This window comes from Moschus berezovskii, chromosome 16 (genome assembly GCF_049115385.1).
Source record: "Moschus berezovskii isolate FMDL1 chromosome 16, NW_MosBer_1.0, whole genome shotgun sequence".
Taxonomy (NCBI): Eukaryota; Metazoa; Chordata; class Mammalia; order Artiodactyla; family Moschidae; genus Moschus; species Moschus berezovskii.
Genome location: NC_142475.1, coordinates 16892273 through 16915360, shown reverse-complemented (window position 1 = coordinate 16915360; position 23088 = coordinate 16892273). Strand labels below are relative to the sequence as shown.

The following is a 23088-nucleotide window of genomic DNA, read 5'->3' as shown; positions in this document are numbered from 1 at the left end:
AGTTGCTTTAGAGATCCACAAAGTCTACAATATTTACTATCTTGCCATTAAAATGTCTGTCTACCCCTACTAAGGCACATGTATGAATCTAGAATAACCATATAAAAATACAGCATAATTAGCATGATTTAAAAAACAGCAAAGCATGCATCATGCCTCACATAGTTTAATAGTAAGAGGACTTTTAAAAGTTAGCAGATTCAATGCCAGATTTTTAGAATGACTTATGTGGTTAGAAGTCTCTTAATTAGAGGTAGAGAACATAAGCTTATTCAATTCAACAAATACATAATGAATTCCAGTTATCTATAAGGTCCTAAATTTGGTACTAACAAACTTTCTGAAAAAGGTCTGTTGGGTGTTGTTTTTTTTTTTTTTAATCTTTTCAACAGCTGAAAATAAATCCTGGTTTGAAGATAAACAGCTTCAGTCTCAAAGGTAGGAAGAGACAGGTGCCTGAGATAGTGATCACTCATGGATTACCTAATTAAGGATTTAGGTTTTTTAAATCCCAACCTTGCTGTCCATTGAAAACATTCAAAACAACTTGACAACCTAAGTCCATTCTCTGTGAACTGATCAAATACACCATAGCATGCGTGCTTAAAGATGTATATATACTTAAATACTAGTTATATGCACTTAAGCTTAGTTTGACCGGCAACATGATGCACTATGGACTTCGGACACTAGTCATGTAATTTGACCTCTCAGAATTTGTTACCCACCACTTCAAAATGGCTATTAGAATGATATTTATCTCTCAGATTTATGATTAAATAAGAACATGAAAGAAAAGTGATTACATATAATGCGTAATTCACAAATAGCATGTACAATTATCACCATCAAGTGGACTACTTTAGAAACTGATACAATCCTATAGAATTTGGTATGCTATATACCTTCTTGCCCTTCTCATTCTATCATATTTATAATTTCAGCACATTTCCTTTGCCATAAACATTTAATCTATAATACTGAGTTGATGCTTCAAGTGTCTAAAAAAAATATTCACTTCCAATGCTAATGATTCATGACCAGTAGTGAACTACCAGCACAAAACATTGCTTAATGTTTAATAGAAGACAATACAAAATACTCTTTTTTATGGGTAGCTTTTTGGAGCAGAAGCCTCTAATCTCTTAGCCAAGGCATTAGACAGCCCCTAAGAGAAGAGACAAGTAAAATTTCTTAAAAAACCAATGACCCTATGTTCGTTACCACAGACATGACATCTATGCAGGTACAGTGACCTCCTATATAAAGTTTTTCCCTTGACCTCAGTTCTACAACAACTTTCAATCAGAAGAAAATTCAATTTCCTCGAATCTCCGAAAGGAGATCAAATAGAGAAGATTTTCACAAAACAACAGGCAAATGTTTACCAGGCACCAAGCACAGCAAAGCAATAGTGTCCTGTGATTCAGTGTGACAGAAAATTACAGGCTTAACATCTGAAGACAGTATAATCATTATTTGTTCAATTACACCAAGAAAAGCAAACTGCTCATTGCTGGTGACGTTTTCATCTAAACGTTTTCCCCAAAATAAGTGGTCCTAAATCTACTAAAATTGAAATTCCTAGAATTTGAGAAGCTATATACAAACGCAGATTTTTCATTAGCTGTCTAAAGTAACACAACATCTAATGAAAAGCACAAACTAATCCCAGAGAAAGATACATTTTATAAAGTCAAATTCAGTAAAAGACTACATAATGTAGTCAGTACACCTTTCTCTATGAATTGGTTCTTTGAGCAGAAGAACTCACAGATTAAATTCTTCCTCCAACACTTAGAAGAACATTATAACCTCAAGAATGGAAACTATAGGGGGGAAAAAAAAATCTCAAATCAACAAGACCTTGATTTTTAACACTACTAAGTATATTGAGGAGGAACGCTAAGAAAACTGTGGCTTCAAATTCAGTAAGCAAGCACTCCTAAGAGAGAGTTTTGCTCTCCTTCTTCACGTAGTTTTAGTTTTCATTTTGGATTTATAACATTTTGTGTGGTATTGTAAAATATGTCTGTGCATTCATTTTCTGCTCAATTTCTAAATTTACAGCAAAAATTGAGCCAGAATTGGAGATGCTGAACTATTTTCCCACAGGTCTTTATGCCAAGGTTTAAAATATACAGTTCAATTATTTCACCATTTTATTGCAAATTGACCAAAATACTGAGTTTATTTTGCTAGCTGAATTTATCTTTGTTCATCTGGAAGAGAAAATGCTTCAGCTCTTCATCCTTGGCCTGTTTCAGAGCTCAGGGATGATGAGGCTTTTGGCTACACTGCAGCTCTCTTATCAAAATAACTCCAGCATTCTTGTTCAGTCACAAAACTTCCCAAAGGGCTAAACACTTCCACTGCTGTTTGTACTTAATTCAACAGTACCAAGTGGCCTGATGTGGTCTCCACTACCTATGCTTTCATCATTCCAATGTGAAGGGTGGGGAAAATTAACCGTTTTAAGCTCAGTACTTAAGCCTGTACTCATATTTGTTCCTCTACCACCACTCAGATCAGTGTTCAGGAGGCTAGGACTATATCCACTAAAAGTATATTGCTCCTTATGAACATTTCAACATAAAAAGAACGGCTCAGTGTTTAAAATATAAGTCATCACAGGATCATACAATCAAATACTTCTCTTCTACTTAATACAAACAATTGTTGGGAGTGAGTTTATTTAAGCCAGATTCATTTATAGTGAATTCTTTACAGTCAAAATAATTTAAAAATAATAGTAGTTTTAACCATACTTAGAAAGAAATATCTTAGAGTTTTTAAATTTTACACATTTTCTGAATACAAATAATTAAAAATGTAAATATACAGCTATATATTATAAATAAGCACAACAAATAAAAGGTGACCTCAGATTAATAGGTTATATTTCTATAATAAAACTATTTGAATTTAAAAAAAATAAGCCAACAATTGAAAGCTTAGAGACATCTTTTAGGACTTCCCCAGTGACTCAGTGGTAAAGAATCCACCTGTAATGCAGAAGATAAGGGTTCGATCCCTGGGTCAGGAAGATCCCCTGGAGGAGGAAATGGCAACCATTCCAGTATTCTTGCCTGGAAAATCCCATGGATAGAGGAGCCTTGCAGGCTGCAGTCTATGGGGTCACAAAGAGTCAGACAGGACAGCAAGAGCTAGAGATATCTTCTGGCATGATTATTTTGAAACAACAAAAGCGTTAACAACAAAATATTGTGCTGATTTATATGTGAAGGTTAAACAATAACCTGATATATGTATTACCTTGGTTTTTTCAATAGCTATTCAATTAATTAGCTGGTATTTTAAAGGCTAGATTTTCTACATTTTAAATAACATTTTCATCCTAAATGTTGAAGATAAAATCATTTAAAGAAAAACATTTACTGAAATAAGTTTATTTTGAGGAAGAAATTTAAAACTACTATGAGACATTCTTAAAATAGTAATTGAGTAGAAAAGTTCAAACTAAATTTTCTTTCTAAAAGTTTGTCAAAAATAGTAGTTGGAGGTAGATCACTGCTTAGGTTACCTGCACTTAAATAAAAAACTAACAATAGGTTTGCTATATTAGTTGATACCAAACAACTTCTCTCTCTTTTTGTTTTTTGGAGATACACTGACATATAATAATATAAGTTTCAGGTATAAAACATAACAATACTATATTTATACATATTGTGAAATGTCTACAGTAAATCCTGTTATCATCCATTTTCACACAGTCATACATTATTTTTCTTTCTTTTTTTTTTTTTACTTTAACTATATGCAGTTTATTGTACATCAGCTATACTTACAAAAATGATTATGTATATATTCATATTTTAAAAGTAAAAGTTTTAGAAAGAATATCACAAAAAAAGTTCACTGTTATTCCTGGGCAGCGGGATTACAAGTTATTTTTTTTCTATGTACATTTATGCAGTTTTCTAAATTTTCTAGAATGTATGCATATAGCATCCTGTGGCAACTGTAAGAAATTACCCCAGATTGAGTGGATTGTAACAGCAGAAATTTATTACCTCACAGTTCTAAAGGCCAGAATTCTGAAATTAGTATCACTGGGTCAAATTTAAGATACTGACAGGACTGGGCTCCCTGGGACCTTTTCTTCTTGTGGTTGCCAGCATTCCTTGGCTTGTGACCTTATCACTCAAATCTTCAGAATCAGCATCCTCAAATTTCTCTCAGCTCCATCTTCACCTACCCCTTTGGTGAAGTTTTTTTTTTTTTTTTATTTCTAAAAAAGAATTTTATTAAAAAAGCACAAATGCAAAGAAATGAACAAAGAAATTTATGCGTCGAACTTGGACTGGTCACTTATGATAATATACATGTTACAATTCCATTCTCCCCAATCATTCCACCTTCACCCTCTCCCACAGAGTCCCAAAGACTGTTCTAAATGCCTATGTCTCTTTTGCAGTCTCTTATACAGGGTTCAGGTTACCATTTTTCTAAATTCCATATATATGCGTTAATATACGGTATTGATGTTCTTCTTTCTGGCTTACTTCACTCTGTATAATTGGCTCCAATTTCATCCACCTCATTAAAACTGATTCAAATGCATTCTTTTTGATGGCTGAGAAATACTCCATTGTGTATATGTACCAAAGCTTTCTTATCCATTCATCTGCAGATGGACATCTAGGTTGCTTCCATGTCCTGGCTATTATAAACAGTGCTGCAATGAACATTGGAGTACATGTGTCTCTTTCAATTCTGGTTTCCTTGGTGTGTATGCCCAGGAGTGCGATCGCTGGATCATATGGCAGTTCTATTTCCAGTTTTCTGAGGAATCTCCACACTGTTCTCCATAGTGGCTGTACTAGTTTGCATTCCCACCAACAGTGTAAGAGGGTTCCCTTCTCTCCACACCCTCTCCAGCACTTATTGCATGTAGACTTTTGGATAGCAGCCATTCTGACTGGTGTGAAATGGTATCTCATTGTGGTTTTGATTTGCATTTCTCTGATGATGAGGGATGTTGAGCATTTTTTCATGTGTTTATTAGCCATCTTTATGTCTTCTTTGGAGAAATGTCTGTTTAGTTCTTTGGCCCATTTTTTGATTGGGTCACTTAGTTTTCTGGAATTAAGCTGCAGGAGCTGCTTGTATAATTTGGAGATTAATCCTTTATCAGTTGCTTCATTTGCTATTATTTTCTCCCATTCTGAAGGCTGTCTTCTCACCTTGCTTAGAGTTTCCTTTGCTGTGCAGCAGCTTTTGATTTTAATTAGGTCCCATTTGTTTATTTTTGCTTTTATTTCCAATATTCTGGGAGGTGGGTCTTGGAGGATCCTGCTGTGATTTATGTCGGAGAGTGTTTTGCCTACGTTCTCCTCTAGGAGTTTTATAGTTTCTGGTCTTACATTTAGATCTTTAATCCATTTTGAGTTTATTTTGGTGTATGGTGTTAGGAAGTGTTCTAGTTTCATTCTTTTACAAGTGGCTGACCAGTTTTCCCAGCACCACTTGTTAAAGAGACTGTCTTTTCTCCATTTTATATTCTTGCCTCCTTTGTCGAAGATAAGGTGTCCATAGATGCAGAGAAAGCCTTCGACAAAATTCAACATCCATTTTTGATAAAAACTCTCCAGAAAGTGGGAATTGAAGGGACATACCTCAACATAATAAAAGCTATATATGACAAACCCACAGCAAACATTATCCTCAATGGTGAAAAACTGAAAGCATTTCCCCTAAAGTCAGGAACAAGACAAGGGTGCCCACTCTCACCACTACTATTCAACATAGTTCTGGAAGTTTTGGCCACAGCAATCAGAGCAGAAAAAGACATAAAAGGAATACAAGTTGGAAAAGAAGAAGTAAAGCTTTCACTGTTCGCTGATGACATGATCCTCTACACAGAAAACCCTAAAGACTCTACCAGAAAACTACTAGAGCTAATCAATGATTACAGCAAAGTTGCAGGATATAAAATCAACACACAGAAATCCCTTGCATTCCTATACACTAATAATGAGAAAATAGAAAGAGAAATTAAGGAAACTATTCCATTCACTGTTGCAATGAAAACAATTAAATACTTAGGAATATATCTACCTAAGGAAACAAAAGACTTGTACATAGAAAACTATAAAACACTAGTGAAAGTAATCAAAGAGGACACGAATAGATGGAGAAATATACCGTGTTCGTGGATTGGAAGAATAAATATTGTAAAAATGAGTATACTACCCAAAGTAATTTATACATTCAATGCAATCCCTATCAAGCTACCAACAATATTTTTCACAGAACTAGAACAAATAATCTCACAATTTGTATGGAAATACAAAAAACCTCGAATAGCCAAAGCAATCTTGAGGAAGAAGAATGGAACTGGGGGAATTAACCTGCCGGACTTCAGGCTCTATTACAAAGCCACAGTCATCAAGACAGTATGGTACTGGCATAAAGACAGAAATATAGATCAATGGAACAAAATAGAAAGCCCAGAGATAAACCCACGCTCCCATTATTTTTCTTGTGATGAGAACTTGTAAGATCTATAACATTCAAATATTCAATACAGTATTATTAAATACTGTTACCAGAGTATACATTACATCACTATAGCTTATTTATTTTATAACTGGAAATTTGTATCTTTAGACCACCATCAATCATTTTGTGCCCCCAACCCAAATTTTCACTTTGGAATTAACTGACAATAAATGCATTTGAAATAATTACTAGAGCCTATGAATCACTTCATGATGGATTTTTTTCTGGAAATATATATATTTATAATTGGAGTAGAGTTGATTTATAATACTATATTAATTTCAGGTACACAATATAGTGATTCAATATTTTATAGATTATACTCCATTTAAAGTTATTATAAAATATTGTCTATATACCATGGTATACAATTTAGATCATGCTGGATTTTTTTTAAGAATTAGGCTGCTGAAGTAATTTTAATTCCAGAATCATTTAAAAAATGTAATTCAAATTTTTATATGACCCTAAGATTTCAACATTAGTGGTTAATCTGTCAATTTTTACCGTTGTTGAACTCTAAAATCAATATTCTACCATTTATTCAGCACTACATATTTTTCTAAAGCTTCAAAACTCTTTCTTTAAAATGCTGTGGATAAAGAGGACATTTCAAAGACATTATACATAAATATGAGAAAGTTAAAATGAAAAAATGCTTAATGGTTTGCCTAAAATCACAATTTAATTGGAGAGGTTTAATTTCATCAACACAATGTTTGCTGTTGTTCAGTTGCTAAGTTATGTTCCACTCTTTTGCGACCTGATGGACTAGCCTGTCAGGTGCCTCTGTCCATGGGATTTCCGGGCAAGAATACTGGAGTGGGTTGCCTTTTCCTTTTCTAGAAGATCTTCCCAACTATACCTGTTCATAATAGCTGTCCTTCTTACTACACTTTCATGGAAAAAATTGAAAATCCAGATTCAAAATTAACATTTTATATAATTAGGACAGCTTCCGATATAGTTTATGTGTTTACTCTATAAGGGAAATACGCGAATATGTATGTATTTGTGTACTGCATGTATATTTGCTTTGCGCATGCGCGTGTGTGTGTGAGTGTGTGTGCACTCAGTAGTGCCCGACTCTTTGTGGCTCAATGGACTGTAGGCCACCAGGCTTTTCTGTCCATGGGATTTTCCAGGCAGGAATACTGGAGTGGGTTGCCATTTCCTTCCACAGAAGATCTTTCTGACCCAGGGATCAAACCTGTATGCCCTGTGTCTCCTGGAGATGTTAGCAGGTGGATTCTTTACCACAGTGGCACCTGGTTGTCATTAAAAACAAATTATCAAAATACTAGCACTTTTAAAGGCACTTTTTACTGTTGGGGTGTTGGAGAAGTCTCTTGAGAGTCCCTTGGACTGCAAGGAAATCCAACCAGTTATTCCTAAAGGAAATCAGTCATGAATATGCATTGGAAGGACTGATGCTGAAGCTGAAATTCCAATACTTGGCTACCTGATGTGAAGAACTGACTCATTGGAAAAGACCCTGATGCTGGGAAAGACTGAAGGCAGGAGGAGGAGAAGGGGACAAGAGAGGATGAGATGGTTGGATGACATCACTGACTTGATGGACATAAGTTTGAGCAAGCTCTGGCAGTTGGTGATGTACAGGGAAGCCTGGCGTGTTGCAGTCCATGGGGCGACAAAGAGTCCGAAATGACTGAGTGACTGAACTGAACTAATCTTGCAAGCTAAATGGCGTAAATATTTCAAAGAAGATGATTATATAGTTTTTCACTTTCCTGAACATCTTCCTGAACACAAATTTTTGACAACCTAAACCAGCTGAAATACACTGAAGTATGTTCTTCCAGTGCTCCAGTAAAGTCTTACTTTGGGTCCATGGTAACAATTAATGTTCCAGGGACATCTTGTTATATAGCAAATATTTGCTCCCTCTTCTGTGTTAATAAGGAATTTTCTCTGGGAAGCAGCAATGAAGTTATGGGCTAAGTTTCCCAGTCCACCTGTGTATTGTAAGTATGTACATATTCATCCTCCAATTTAAATATTCAATATTATAAAGTTCTTTAAGGATAAACGACTTGAGTCTTAAATGCTTAATTTTTAAAAAATGCTGAACATTAAGTATCCGCATCTATATTAGCATGATTATTTTATGGAATAACGAAAAAAAGGTTTTGAAGTATGATAGCCCTTTTATGACCTTGGGCAACTTTCTTTTCTAAAACCAGTTTGGACAGTGGGCATTGATTTGTATATATAAAACTGCATATACATGCCCATTACAGCATGTATATTTATATTATGTGAACTCTCTTTGGCAACTCTCTTTCTCCATTCTGATCTGCGGTTGTATTTCTGGAGCCAGCCTGCTGCTTTCCTCCTTTTCTCCCCATTCTGTCTCTTTTCCTTCCCTCTCTCCCTCCCTCTACCCTTCCTTCCATCCTCCTTTCCATTTTGCCATCTGTGTGTTTCTCTGACAAAAGGCAACTCAAGGAAGAAAGTCTTTAGCAGCTGATTTAGTATTTTTAGAACTTGAATTGTGAGAAACCATGTTTTTCTAAGAGTCCATTACATTAAGATGAGTAAGTACAAAGAAATGAGTGAAAGTGCAAATCTGGGAAACGAACTTTGGCAATTATGAATATGAGTTTCAAAAACCAGACTGTTTCATTATTACTTGTACCAGTGCGCCACATAAGAACCCTGCTGATAAAATACTAATTTCATCTGTGAGAAAAGGTCAATGCATGCTTTGGGGCTTCCCTGGTAGCTCAGTGGTAGAGTCCATCTGACAATACAGGAGACATGAGTTTGATCCCTGGGTTGGGAAGATATTATGGAAAAGGAAATGCAACACACTCCAGTATATTCTTCCCTGGAAAATTCCATGGATAAAGGAGGATGGCAAACTATAGTCCATGAGTCATAAAAAGAGACGGACATGACTGAGTAACTAAATAACAGCAAATTAAGCTAAGAACCCAATTTAAGAAATGAGAAAAAACAACAGAATAAACCCTCCCAAACAGCAGTATCTGTCTTAGCCTAAGTAGTAGAAAAAAGTTACCCTTGAGACTTTTTAAACACAACTCTGGGTTACACATAGGTTTGAGGGCTTGACTTTATACTACAAAAAAGTTTCAAAAAACATCCAGCTAAGAAGTTATTAAAGGGTCTCAGGTTAGTGATGGCCTTTGGAGTCCCTCAGAGAAGGAAATACATGAAATCCCTATTGGGGAACAGGCCCTCAAATACTATGAAAGAGTCTCATAAAGTCCCACTAGTGGAAGAAGGCCGAATAGAAGAGCACGTAACACATAGAGAAACAGTTTACTAAGAGCAAGAGTTATGAATATAACAGTATGATTAAACTCTCAAGATTCAGATAACTAATTTTATATATAATATAAAAGAATTTTACTGGACATGGAACAACAGACTGGTTCCAAATCAGGAAACAAGTACATCAAGATTGTATACTGTTACCCTGTTTATTTAACTTATATGCAGAATCAGTTCAGTTCAGTTCAGTCGCTCAGTCGTGTCCGACTCTTTGCGACCCTATGAATCACAGCATGCCAGGCCTCCCTGTCCATCACCAACTCCCGGAGTTCACTCAAACTCATGTCCATCGAGTCGGTGATGCCATCCAGCCATCTCATTCTCTGTTGTCCCCTTCTCCTCCCACCCCCAAGCCCTCCCAGCATCAGACTCTTTTCCAGTGAGTCAACTCGTCGCATGAGGTGGCCAAAGTATTGCAGTTTCAGCTTTAACATCAGTCCTCCCAATGAACACCCAGGATTGATCTCCTCCAGAATGGACTGGTTGGATCTCCTTGCAGTCCAAGGGACTCTCAAGAGTCTTCTCCAGCACCACAGTTCAAAAGCATCAATTCTTTGGCGATCAGCTTTCTTCACAGTCCGACTCTCACATCCATACATGACCATGGGAAAAAACATAGCCTTGACTACACGGACCTTGGTTGGCAAAGTAATACATCATGAGAAATGCTGGACTGGATGAAGCACGAGCTGGAATCAAGATTGCTGGGAGAAATATCAAAAACCTCAGATATTCAGATGACACCACTCTTATGGCAGAAAGCAAAGAACTAAAGAGCCTCTTGGCGAAAGTGAAAGAGGAGAGTGAAAAACCTGGCTTAAAACTCAACATTTAGAAAACTAAGATCATGACATCTGGTCACATTATTTCATGGCAAATAGAAAGGGAAACAGTGGAAACAGTGAGAGACTATTTTTCTGGGCTCCCAAATCACTGCAGATGGTGACTGCAGCCATGAAATTAAAAGACGCTTGCTCCTTGGAAGAAAAGCTATGACCAACCTAGATAGCATATTAAAAAGCAGACTAGTCAAAGCTATGGTTTTTCCAGCAGTCTTGTATAGATGTGAGAGTTGGACTAGAAAGAAAGCTGAGCGCCGAAGAATGGATGCTTTTGACCTGCAGTGTTGGAGAAGACTCTTGAGAGACCCTTGGACAGCACAGAGATCCAACCGGTCAATCCTAAATGAAATCAGTCCTGAATATTCACTGGAAGGACTGATGCTGAAGCTGAAACTGTAATACTTTGGTCCCCTGATGAGAAGAATTGACTCATCTGAAAAAGCCCTGCTGCTGGGAAAAGATTGAAGGTGGGAGGAGAAGGGGACGACAAAGGATGAGATGACTGGATCGCATTACCGACTCGATGGACATGAGTATGAGTAATATCCAGGAGTTGGTGATGGAAAGGAAGCCTGGCGTGCTGTAGTCCATGGCATCGCAAAGAGTCGGACACAACTGAGCTACTGAACTGAACTGAAAAAAGAATTATGTTTAAAACGAAAGACAGAAAAAAATGGAAAAAATGAATTCATTATATTGTTTTATGAATTTATATAAAAATATATTTATAGTGACAATGAATTGACACATCTCTATGCCCTGTATCATAATAAATCAGATTTCATTTAGTCAAAATGAGTTGATTTTCTAAATCATTTAACATCCACATATTAAAGAACCTTTTAAGTAGCTTTTAAGGAATTTCAAAGCTACTCTATACCATAAGTACAAAGCTGGTACTAGTTGTTTAAATTAGGGTTATGCTATGATAACAAAGATAATATAGGTAATGGGGTGATAGTGGAAAGTTTATACTCCACATCAAGTATGGATGGTATTGAAATAATATAATCATCATGTAACATTGTTTCTTCTCAGTTAATGTAAGCCTCTCAGTTATGAGTTACCTCTAACTCATAATGTTTGACTTAACATTTACTTCAGATGAAAAAAATAGCATAAAAAGCACAACACAGAAATAGAAAAAACAACAGTGTCAAATTTTCATTACATCTCTTGCTATTTGAACAAAATTTGTTAGAGCTGAAGCCTTCTAGAAGTTTTCCTTCGCACAAAATTATTATCAACAGAGAAAATTATGTTCAACTTAAAAAATATTACCTAATATTGAAACAGGCAAAATATTTATTCAACATATTACTGAAAATCCTAGCCAGAGTAATTAGGCATGAAAAAGAAGTAAAAGGCAACAAAACTGGATAGGAAATAGCAGAATTATCTCTGTTGATTAACAACATGACCTTATATGTATAAAATTATAAAAATTCCACAAAAAACTGTTAAAACTAATAAACTCATCAAGATACAAACATAAAAGCCAGCTCTGTTTTTATACAATAACAATGAGTATCAGAAAAGGAATAAAACAATTCTATTTATAATAGCATCAAAAAGAGTAAAATACTTAGGAATAAACCAGGAAGTGAAACATTACAAAATATTGCTAAAAGAAATAAAAAAGAGAAGAAAACATACACATATAAATGTTCCATATTTATGACTCAGAAGAATTAATGTTAAAATGAAAGGTTGTTATTTGATAGGTACCACATTTCAGTTGGGAAAAATTTTTTTAAAGTTTTGGTGGTGATGGTTGCACAACAACATGACTGTACTCAATGTCACACAATAATAATACACTTAAAAATGGTTTAAAAGGTAATTTTACATTGTATTTTTTACCAGAGAAAATGTTTGATATAAAAATCTTAACTGAGATGTAAAATCATAATCTCATAGTATCAAATAAATACCAGTGTGTTTGTTTAGCATTTGTAGAACATATGTTCATTAGTTTTATTTTATACAGACTGGGTTACTAGAGTGGCATAAAAATATTTGATCATTAAGTAATACTTTACCAATGAGCAAAATAAAATTAATTTTCTATGAATACAGCAGTATTATTGTTGGCGTTGGAAACCTGGAACAAGATGTGCACCTATACTCCCTTTAAGACTTCCCTGATAGCTCGGCTGGTAAAGAATCTGCCTGCAATGTAGGAGACCCTGGTTTGATTCCAAGGTCAGGAAGATCCGCTGTAGAAGAGAGAGGCTACTCACGCCAGAATTCTTGGGTTTCCCTTATGGCTCAGCTGGTAAAGAATCCACCTGCAATGTGGGAGACCTGGGTTTGATCCCTGGGTTGGGAAGATCCCCTGGAGAAGACAAAGGCTATCCACTTCAGTATTCTGGCCTGGAGAATTCCAAGGACTGTATAGTCCATGGGGTCACAAAGAGTCAGATAGGACTGAGCAACTTTCACTTTCACTCCCTTTAAGGATGATAACATTAGTGTTTTTTGTCTATCCAGTCCTTACCTCTTTCCTAATAGTCTTCTAAGCTAAAACTTCTTCTATACACAAAATAATGCCTAACTATGGCAACCCACTCCAGTACTCGTCTGGAAAACCCCATGGACAGAGGAGTCTGGTAGGCTACAGTCCATGGGGTCGCAAAGAGTCAGACACAACTGAGCGACTTCACTTCTCTTCGCTAAGACCCAGTTTAGATAAGGGATGCGTTGTACCCAAGTGCCTTTTCAAGTAGGATTACCTTGTTGACTACCTTGTTGATTATCATACAGTTACTGTGGAATTTTCACACAAAACAAATTTTCTGTAGATAAGTAAAACAAGAGGGAACACTTCCCACATCATTTTATGAAGAAAGAACAGTCATGACACCAAAATACAACAAAGGTATTACGTAAAAGAAAAGTTAAAGGTCAGTATCACTGATGACTATACAAACCAAAACCCTAAATAAAATATTAACAAACACAATCCATCAAGATATAAAAAAGAAACTATACCACATCCAACTTGGGTTTGTTCCAGATGCAATATCTGGAAATATTTGAAATATTTTAATATTTGAAAGTCAGGGGCATCCCTGGTGGTTCAGTGGTAAAGAATCTGTCTGTGAATACAGGATTCATGGGTTTGACCCTGATCCAGGAAGATCCCACATGCTGCAGAGCAACTAAGCCTGTGCAACAACTATTGAGCCTGTGCTCTAGAGCCTGGGAGCCACAACTACTAAGCCCATGTGCTGTGACTACGGAAGCCTGTGTGCCCTAGGGACCGTGCTCCACAAAAAGAGAAGCCACTGCAATGAGAAGCCTGAGAACCACATTTGAGAGTAGCCTCCATTCACCACAACTAGAGAAGAGCCCGCAGAGCAATGAAGATCCAGCACAGCCAAAAAAAATTAAATATTTTAAAAAGAAAGATAATCAACCAAAGTTACTAGCCACCTTAAAGGAAGAGGAAGAAACTAGTGTATAACCATATCAATTGAACAAAAGTTCCAAATACCAAAAAATACTTCTATAATAAAATGGGAAAGATTTCTAAAAAGAAAACCAAAATCTTACTGAAATTCAGGAAAATACAAATAGAGGAATGTTTTGTATTAGATATTCAGTTAATATTTGTACTAACATATTGAGATGAATATTATCTCCACTTTTAGAGATAACGAAACTAAAGAGCAGAGGTTAAATAATGTGATCACAGGGCTTCCCAGGTGGCTCAGAGGTAAAGAATCTGCCTGCAATTCAGGAGATGCAGGTTTGATCCCTGGGTCAGGAAGATCCCCTTGAGGAAGGCATGGCAACCCACTCCAATATTCTTGCCTGGAGAATCCCATGGACAGAGCAGCCTGGCGGGCTACAGTCCATGGGGTGCAAAGAGTTGGACAAAATTTAAGTGACTAAACACAATGTGATCATAAACTTTAGAGATAAAAACCCAAGTTGTCTGATTCCAAAGTGTTTTCTATAGATTCCATTAACTTAGAATCACACTCGGATGAGTTGGCCCCGTCCCTAGTTTGTGTGACACTAGCCTAAATTCACTGCATTTCAATTTTCTAGTAAATGAGATTTCCAACAATCCCTTTCAATAGAGTAGCTATAAACTGATGGAACTGAGAGAAATATCTTTGCTCACTTGTCAAGCTCTGCAAAATTATTATCCCAAATTAGAGGAAGGCAATCCTTAAAGCTGACAAAGTAGAGTCTATGACAAAAAGTGGGGAAGTAGCAGACACAATTTAGCTGGTTTTCCTCAGGAGAAAAGAAAACCACACCTTAGAGAAAACAAATTACCAACATTCTATTTTTATGTTTGCAAAGTTACTATGGAAACTAAGTAAATGACTTCTAATTTTCACTTTTTTTCTCTTTGGTACTACATTTTTAAAAAAAATTTGAAATATGCTTGAATTCATTCAGGGATAATATTAAATGCTGCCTTAATTCTATACTATTCATATTGGTAGTAAGCAAATCATTAAAATGACAGAAATGTGCTCTTCTGAGTAAGAAAACCAGTACTAAATAAAGTATACTGAATGATTCTACATTTACTTTCCTCTACTCCTTAACTTATGTAATAAATAACTCAGTTATCAACATATTTCAATAGGTAAAGAAAAATTAAAATAGCATTTCTAGTATTAGTTTTGAAATGGTTTGTCAGAAGCAGGTCATATAAAATGCATACAATATCTTCAGGACAAAATAACTTCATTAAGAATTAATCAACCTTCATATACCAGTGTTCAGAGCATTATTCATAATAGCCAAAAAGTGGAAATAACCCAGATGTCCATCAACATATCAATGGATAAATAAAATATGCTATATAAGCAAATGGAATATCAGCCATAGAAGGGAATGAAATTCTTATACATGTTACTATGTGAATAAATCTCTAAAACATTCCACTACGTAAAATAAGCTAAACAAATACTTATAATTCCTCTTACATGAGGTTCCCAGAATAGGTGAATTCACAGAGACAGAAAGTATTAATAATGGTTATCAAGGATGGCGATGGGAAAATGGGGAGTCACTGTTTCACGGGACAAGACTTTTTGTTTGAAATGATGAAACAGTTTTGAAGATGGATAGTTGTTATGGCTGTATGCCACTGAATTGTAAATATAAAAATGGTGAAAATGGTAAATAATGTTACTTATATTTTACCACAATAAAAATATTCAGCAAAAAAAAGTTAACCACTGATTTTGAGAATCTAATATAATACATACAAGACAGAATGAGGAAAACAAAGATTCCAAAGCCCAGTTCTCAGGACTCAAAGATGTTAAAGAAATTTAAATTCAAGTAACGTGGCAGATCAAGTTGAAATGAATGTTTTCCATTTCTACCACGAAAGCACTGAAATTCTAGATAAAACACAAGAATTTTGTCTTTTCTTTCATCTATTCTTTTTCCATCATTAATACACTGTTTATCTGGGAGGCTAACCTACGTGAACAATATGTACAAATATTCTTGTCCTCTGATTTCTAGTTGTTCTGTGGAACAGCAGCAGGAAACAGGAAGGAAGAAAAAAATATGAAGTCAGAGTATTAGTCCCTGTTTTCCAGGCCTTTAAGTCCATTATAGCAATAACATCCGAGTGTTACTAGCTCCAGGTACTATACTATCTCCAGTGGTTTCCCTTCCCAGTCAACACCTTTGTCCTTATGAGAATGTCACTTTCCTCTGACTAATAAAATAGGGAAACTTGAAACAAATAAAAGGAAACCTCAAGATGTCAGAAATGAAGAGGAAACACAAGTCTGGGTAACGAATGGAAACTGAGTCTGTGGTGGCAAATGGAGGTATCAAACGCATGTAAGGGTCTAGAGGTCTGAGCAATGCCATTTTAATTCTCGCTCAGGGCAAACTGGAGTCTACGCTGGAGCCATTTGCATAAAGCCTAGAACCAAAACCAGCTGCTTTTTCAGTAAAATAGATGATTTACATGAGGCTTCACTCAACTATAGAAGTGCCATGAATGTTTTAGATACGGGGCACCAAAGTGGAGAGGGAACAAGAAAGAAAAACACCAAGCTCTCTCTTACCTTCCAAATCGCTACTTGTATCACTGATTGAAACTAGGTGGATTAGATATAGTTAAAGGGATACCTGGTAAAGTGGAATTTAAAAAGGAATTGAGAAAATGCCTTGGAATGAAAACAAAGCACTAATGATAGTAGAGGAAAAAAGAAAACAAATAAAAATCAACTAACAAATAGTGGTTCACAGACAAACATGAGAAGGTCTAGAAAATAAGACTAATGGGAATGTAGAATTTTCCTGCTATTGTCTGAGAATTTTTTAGAACTGAATAAAAATATTCCACAAAACCTCAAGTGCTGAGCAGGATAAAGCAGAATACACCTATGCATGGTAGCAACAATTTACTTTTAAAAGAAAAAATTATCAATGAATCAAGTTCTAGAATTCATATGATAAAACACATTAGGGACTCTGGAGTTAGAAGGCAGAAGTTTTCATTTCAGCTTTGCCACTTACCAATTTGATCTCAACCAAGACACTTAACCTCTGCAGTTACAAATTCTTCACTGTAAAAGGGAAATAATACTACCCAACTCATAATATAGGTTTCAGAATTAACAGAAACAATGCTTGCAAAGTGCTCAGAGTTGAATGATTGCAACAGAGATAGCATGCCATGCAAAGACAGCGTTTCCTGTCTGGCTCTCTACTGCAAAAGATTGTGACCTCTACTTGAAGATCGTACTTGCTTCTAGGCTACCCCATGGTAACAGAGCTGTGGGCAGTTGCCTTCTCTCTTATGTGCCCTACCTGGCAAGAACACCTCCATCAGAACCGTATTAGGGCAAAGGGAAGAGACACCACCAGGAAGGCAAGACAGGCTTTGATCAGGCATGAGGTGGGGCCAGCCATGCCAGCTCATGCCAGCTCTACCCACGGAAATCTTCTAAATATTTAACATGACTCCTCTGAGTGAGTGAGTGAAGTTGCTCAGTCGTGTCCGACTCTGCGACCCCATGGACTGTAGCCTACCAGGCTCCTCCGTCCATGGGATTTTCCAGGCAAGAATACTGGAGTGGGTTGCCATTTCCTTCTCGGAAACGGAGGATCTTTCTGACCCATGGATCAAACCTGGGTTTCCCGCATTGTAGGCGGATGCTTTACCAACTGAGGCACCAGGGAAATCATGCCACCTCTAGGAACACACAAAACTTTAAATTTTCTTCTTAGCACTGACTACATGAAGAAGACTTTGTTAAACTAATTAAATGATATACCACAGTAGCACTATGCTGTTATAAAACGATTTTGTTACAATGGGGAAGGGATAGAATATAACTATAGAATAATTTCAATGTGACAATTATATTTAAATTCATCAATATCAACACTCTTTTTCTGAGCCAATAATAAAAATATTAAAAATATATTTATCAAAGTAATACTATTACTCAGAGTTTACTAACTAAGAGACACCACAGGATGTGTCAAAACTTTGCTGGGACATGGATCTCTTGGCCCTCAGGGTTTTGGAGTACAGCCTAGAGTGAATGGAGCTTTCAATGACTGAGAGATTCTTTTGATTACTTTAGATGCAAGCATCATCTTCTATATATGTAATGACATGAAAATGGTAGGGAAGCACTACTGTAATTAACCACAAAATATATACTATATATATATATTTCTAATTACAATGTTGTGCTAGTTTCCGGTGTACAGCATGGTAATTCAGTTTTATATATATATATATATATTCACACACAAATACATTTTTCAGATTCTTTTTCATTATACATTACTATAAGATACTGAATATAGTTACCGGTGCTATACAGCAGGTTCATGTTGTTTACTATTTTATATATAGTAGTGGGATATGTTAATCCCTAACTCCTAATTTGTCTCCACCCCCACACGCTATCCCTTCGGGTAACCAGTTTGTTATCTATGTCTGTGAGTCTATTTCTGTTTTGTAAATAAGTTCATTTCTATCATTTTTCCAGTTCAATTCAGTTCAGTCGCACAGTCGTGTCTGACTCTTTGCGACTCCATGAATCACAGCACGCCAGGCCTCCCTGTCTATCACCAACTCCCAGAGTTCACGCAAACTCATGTCCATCGAGTTGGTGATGCCATCCAGCCATCTCATTCTTTGTCGTCCCCTTCTCCTCCCACACCCAATCCCTCCCAGCATCAGAGTCTTTTCCAGTGAGTCAACTCTTCGCATGAGGTGGCCAAAGTATTGGAGTTTCAGCTTCAGCGTCAGTCCTGCCAATGAACACCCAGGACTGATCTCCTTTAGAATGGACTGGTTGGATCTCCCTGCAGTCCAAGGGACTCTCAAGAGTCTTCTCCAATACAATTTTTTAGATTCCAAATATAAAAGATACCAAAAGCTCTTGCAGTAAAGTTCTTACAATGCATAGTGTTCTTACAATGCAAAAGCTCTTGAGACCAAGAGATTACTGTATTAAGTAAGTCAAAGACAGAATGAAGAACTTCAACTTTCTTTAATGTAGTATTTTCCAAACTTATTTAACCAAAGACTTCTTTTTTCACAGCCAATATGTTGACATTGCACAAAATACACTTTGTGAAAAACTTTGGTAATCAAAAGCTTGCGGTGATACATTGATAGACAAGGATAAAACAAATGAAACTGATAAAAGTTAAATACTCTGGGCACCTCACTGGTAGAAAGAAGAGTGTCCCACTAAACAGCTGTTTACTAAGTACTGTATTAAACAATGTCAAGATGAGCATGAAGACGCACGTATTTTGGGAGCAGTCTTTTAGAAAGAAATACTTAAAAAAACATCACAAGTTCAGAAAAGACAGGGCTCATCTGGAATGGACACCTGCTGGTCATCTAGGACTTGCCATTCATACAAAGTACAATTTAAATGGTACTTTCTAGAACTGTGCTGTGTCCAAGCTAAACTGAAGGACATAGTAACCCTGATTATGAGATCTAAAACAGATGAACATGCCCTGCAATTTCCAGAAGGAATTCAATGTTTTTACCCCAAAAGGGTATGTCCCATTGACTCCACATCCCAAACAGTTTTAGATTTTCATTTGGGGAGAAAAAAAGTACTGCTATCACTTAGATCATTGTGATTCTTAAGATTTGGAATGAGTAGGAATAGAGGATAGACAAGTTGCTTATGCAGGGGTCAAATATCAATAGTTCTACTCCCACATGCAGTACTTGACTGCAACCTCAAAAATGACAGAATGGTCTCAGTTCACTTCCAAGTGAAATTGTTCAACATCACAGGACTCCAAGTCTGCCCCAACCACTGATGCCTAAGAAGCTGAAGTTGACTGGTTCTATGAAGACCTACAAGACCTAAAACTAACACCAAAAACATGTCCTTTTCATCATAGGGGATCAGAATGCAAAAGTAGGAGGTTAAGAGATACCTGGAATAACAGACAAGTTTGGCTTTGGACTACAAAATGAAGCAGGGCAAAGGCTAATAGAATTTTGTCAAGAGAGCACATTGGTCATGCAACACCCTTTTCCAACAACTCAAGAGACAAATCTACACAAGGACATCACCAGATGGTCAATACCAAAATCAGCCAAAATGGAGACGATTATCTGACAGTAATTGAAGTAGGTGAAAATCCTGTTCATAAGTAAATATTTGAGCATTAAATTCTGTTTTAAATCTAAAAACAGTATTTTTTGTATTTATGCATGATTTTAGTATATATTGGAGAAGGAAATGGCAACCCACTCCAGTATTCTTAAGAATCCCATGGACTAGAGGAGTCTGGTAGGCTTTGGTCCATGGGGTCGCAAAGAGTCGGACAAGACTAAGTGACTGACACTTGGTATATATTAACAGCTCCAGAAATGCAACTACTGAAAAGAACAAAAAATTTCTTTTCTTTGAAACTTTATCAAGTTTGTATTATTTCAGGAAATCACACCAACAATGGTCTCACTTGCAGCATTTAATACAGACCTGTAAAAGTATGTTTCTTTGGTTTTTATTGCATCAGATACATTCACAGTAATTATACGTACCTGGCAACTGCATTATAACTTCTAATGTAACCATGCCTGAGCATTTACATATTTCAATAATAATTTACTATACTTTAAATTACTTTCCTTTAATTCTTTATATTTTATTCAGGATACTATTTTTGAAAACATATGTATATGCACGTTATGTTTATTTTCATTTTAGGATAGTAAAGGAGGGGCTTTGAAAATATTTGTTATAAAAAGGGTACAGACATTGGGTGAGGTCACAATGTGAAAAATGAAAAGGAAGGTTTCTATGATCAGAAGGAGAGAACTTTGCATTGGTTAAGATTGAAAATCACAATCTAAAGATAATAAAGACACTCTGGTTCTGAGCCTCTATTGCAGTCAGCTTCTAAGTTTCCATACTTCTGAGAAACCATACATTTACTGTGCCTTAGTTCTTGCCATTTCACAGAACCTCTACTTTCCTGAACTATCCCACTAACTACTGAAAGCAATGAAAATACTTGAACCTAAGAGAAACAGTAACATACAGTCAAAGGTACCAAGCACCTCATGAGCCTTCTAAACTCATCAGCTTCCACAGAGGTGAGGTCATCTTCATTCTCAATCCTGACATAGAATTCTGTGGTATATATATCACCCTTCATTTACTAACACAATTTTTCAGAAACACTTACCTCAGTAGTAGTTCCAATGTCAGCAGATGGGCTACATGTGCTATTATCTGGAGGAGCTGTGCCTATACTGCTTCTAACTGGAGAGCTAGGGAAAGGCCCCACCATGGACTCCGGGTAAGCTGAAGAAGCACTGAGATTGCCTCTCTTCTGAATCTTATTCCAGACTTTATTCATGATACCTGTTAACTCATATAAGAGCTGCACCTGAGCAGAAGAAAAAAAATAAAAAGCAAAAACAAATCTTTCAACTTCTGGTCAAAACTGACTAAAATACTCAATGCAAGAAACTTAAAACTAAGTCCACAGAAACAAGAATACATGAAATAAAAATCTATCAATAAATCACTGATCATAGTACTATATCATGATCTATAATATATGATATATAATTATTATATATTATATATACATGTAATTATTATACACATGGCCATGAATATTTTATCATGATACCATCATTCTGATGATATAGAGACAAACAATTCAGATAGACAATATTAAACATTTAACCATGAACTGAATTTGAGACAGATAGAATAAATTTAATCATACTTAAAATTGGTCCCATATTTATAATTTATATTTTATAACAAGTTAGCATTTTGTGGGAAAATCATACTAATAAAATAAAATGCTAATACAACAGCTTATGATGAGACAGATTTAATATATGACTAATAGAACCACAAATAAATGCTTTTTAAACAGAACCCTCAGGGTCAAAAATTAGAAATCAAATATATCCTAGTATATATGACTATTTAGTAATATATAATTGCTATTCTTATTTTTTAATTATTTACAATTTAAATTTTCTCTATTTTCTGAAGAATAAATCTGAAAGTGGATTTCTAACCCAGCAAAATACAGTAAAAAGATACAACAGAGAACAGTAAAAGGAAAATGTTACATGAGACTTTTCTATAGATAAAGAACATAAACTATCCAACCTAGTATTCCCCTCAAGATTTGTCATTCCAACATCCAGAAAAAAAAAATGTTTAACTTGCACGTTGTTTGACTAAGTTCTAAGATATTTACATAAGATTTCATAAATAAGCATTAATCATGGAATTTGTATGACAACATATTGCCATATACTGTATAAAAGAAGCCTAGGGGGAAAAAATGCAAACACAATATATAAGCAAATCCACAGCTGGATACCATATTCTGCTAGCCATTAAAAAAAGAAAGAAAGAAAGAAATTCTCATATTTATAAGAAGTTTCAGCCCCAGGACACATCCAGATGATAAAGCTGGCTTCTTATGTGGGCAGAACAGATGCCTAAAAACAGTGTTGTCAATCCTTATTTGATATAAAACAGTACATGGGTTACAGTTTTTTCTTGCTTTTTGTGTGGTGAAGTCTCAAATCCCAGGTTACAGCTCTTTTTGTTTAAAAAAAAAAAAATCTAATGGCTAGCGGTCCTAGAAAAAAGCTGTTAGAAAATTGTTAGTTTAATTCCTTTTGGCTTTCATAATCATTGCTGCTGCTGCTGCTAAGTCGTTTCAGTCATGTCCAACTCTGTGCGACCCCATAGACGGCAGCCCATTAGTACTCTGTAAAAAGAAATCACTTTGTTCCAAACCAAATTTTTTAAAAGATTATTTAACTTTTTCTTAAATAATTAGAACTGACACATAAAGAAAGTATAAACAGTTTCTAAATACTTTTCAGGGCATACAGTTTATTTACTTAAGATGCTCA

General features: G+C 35.7%; 1 protein-coding gene across 7 annotated transcripts in view; it reads right to left on the bottom strand.

Moving 5' to 3' along the window:
* VPS13B (vacuolar protein sorting 13 homolog B) overlaps nt 1–23088 on the bottom strand; it is a 767155-nt gene that overhangs the window by 358587 nt on the left and 385480 nt on the right. For all 7 annotated transcript variants that reach the window (XM_055431816.2, XM_055431817.2, XM_055431818.2 and 4 more), the window contains exon 25: nt 21378–21581. In XM_055431816.2, coding sequence (XP_055287791.2) covers nt 21378–21581 — 204 coding nt within the window. The remainder of the gene's footprint in view (nt 1–21377; nt 21582–23088) is intronic.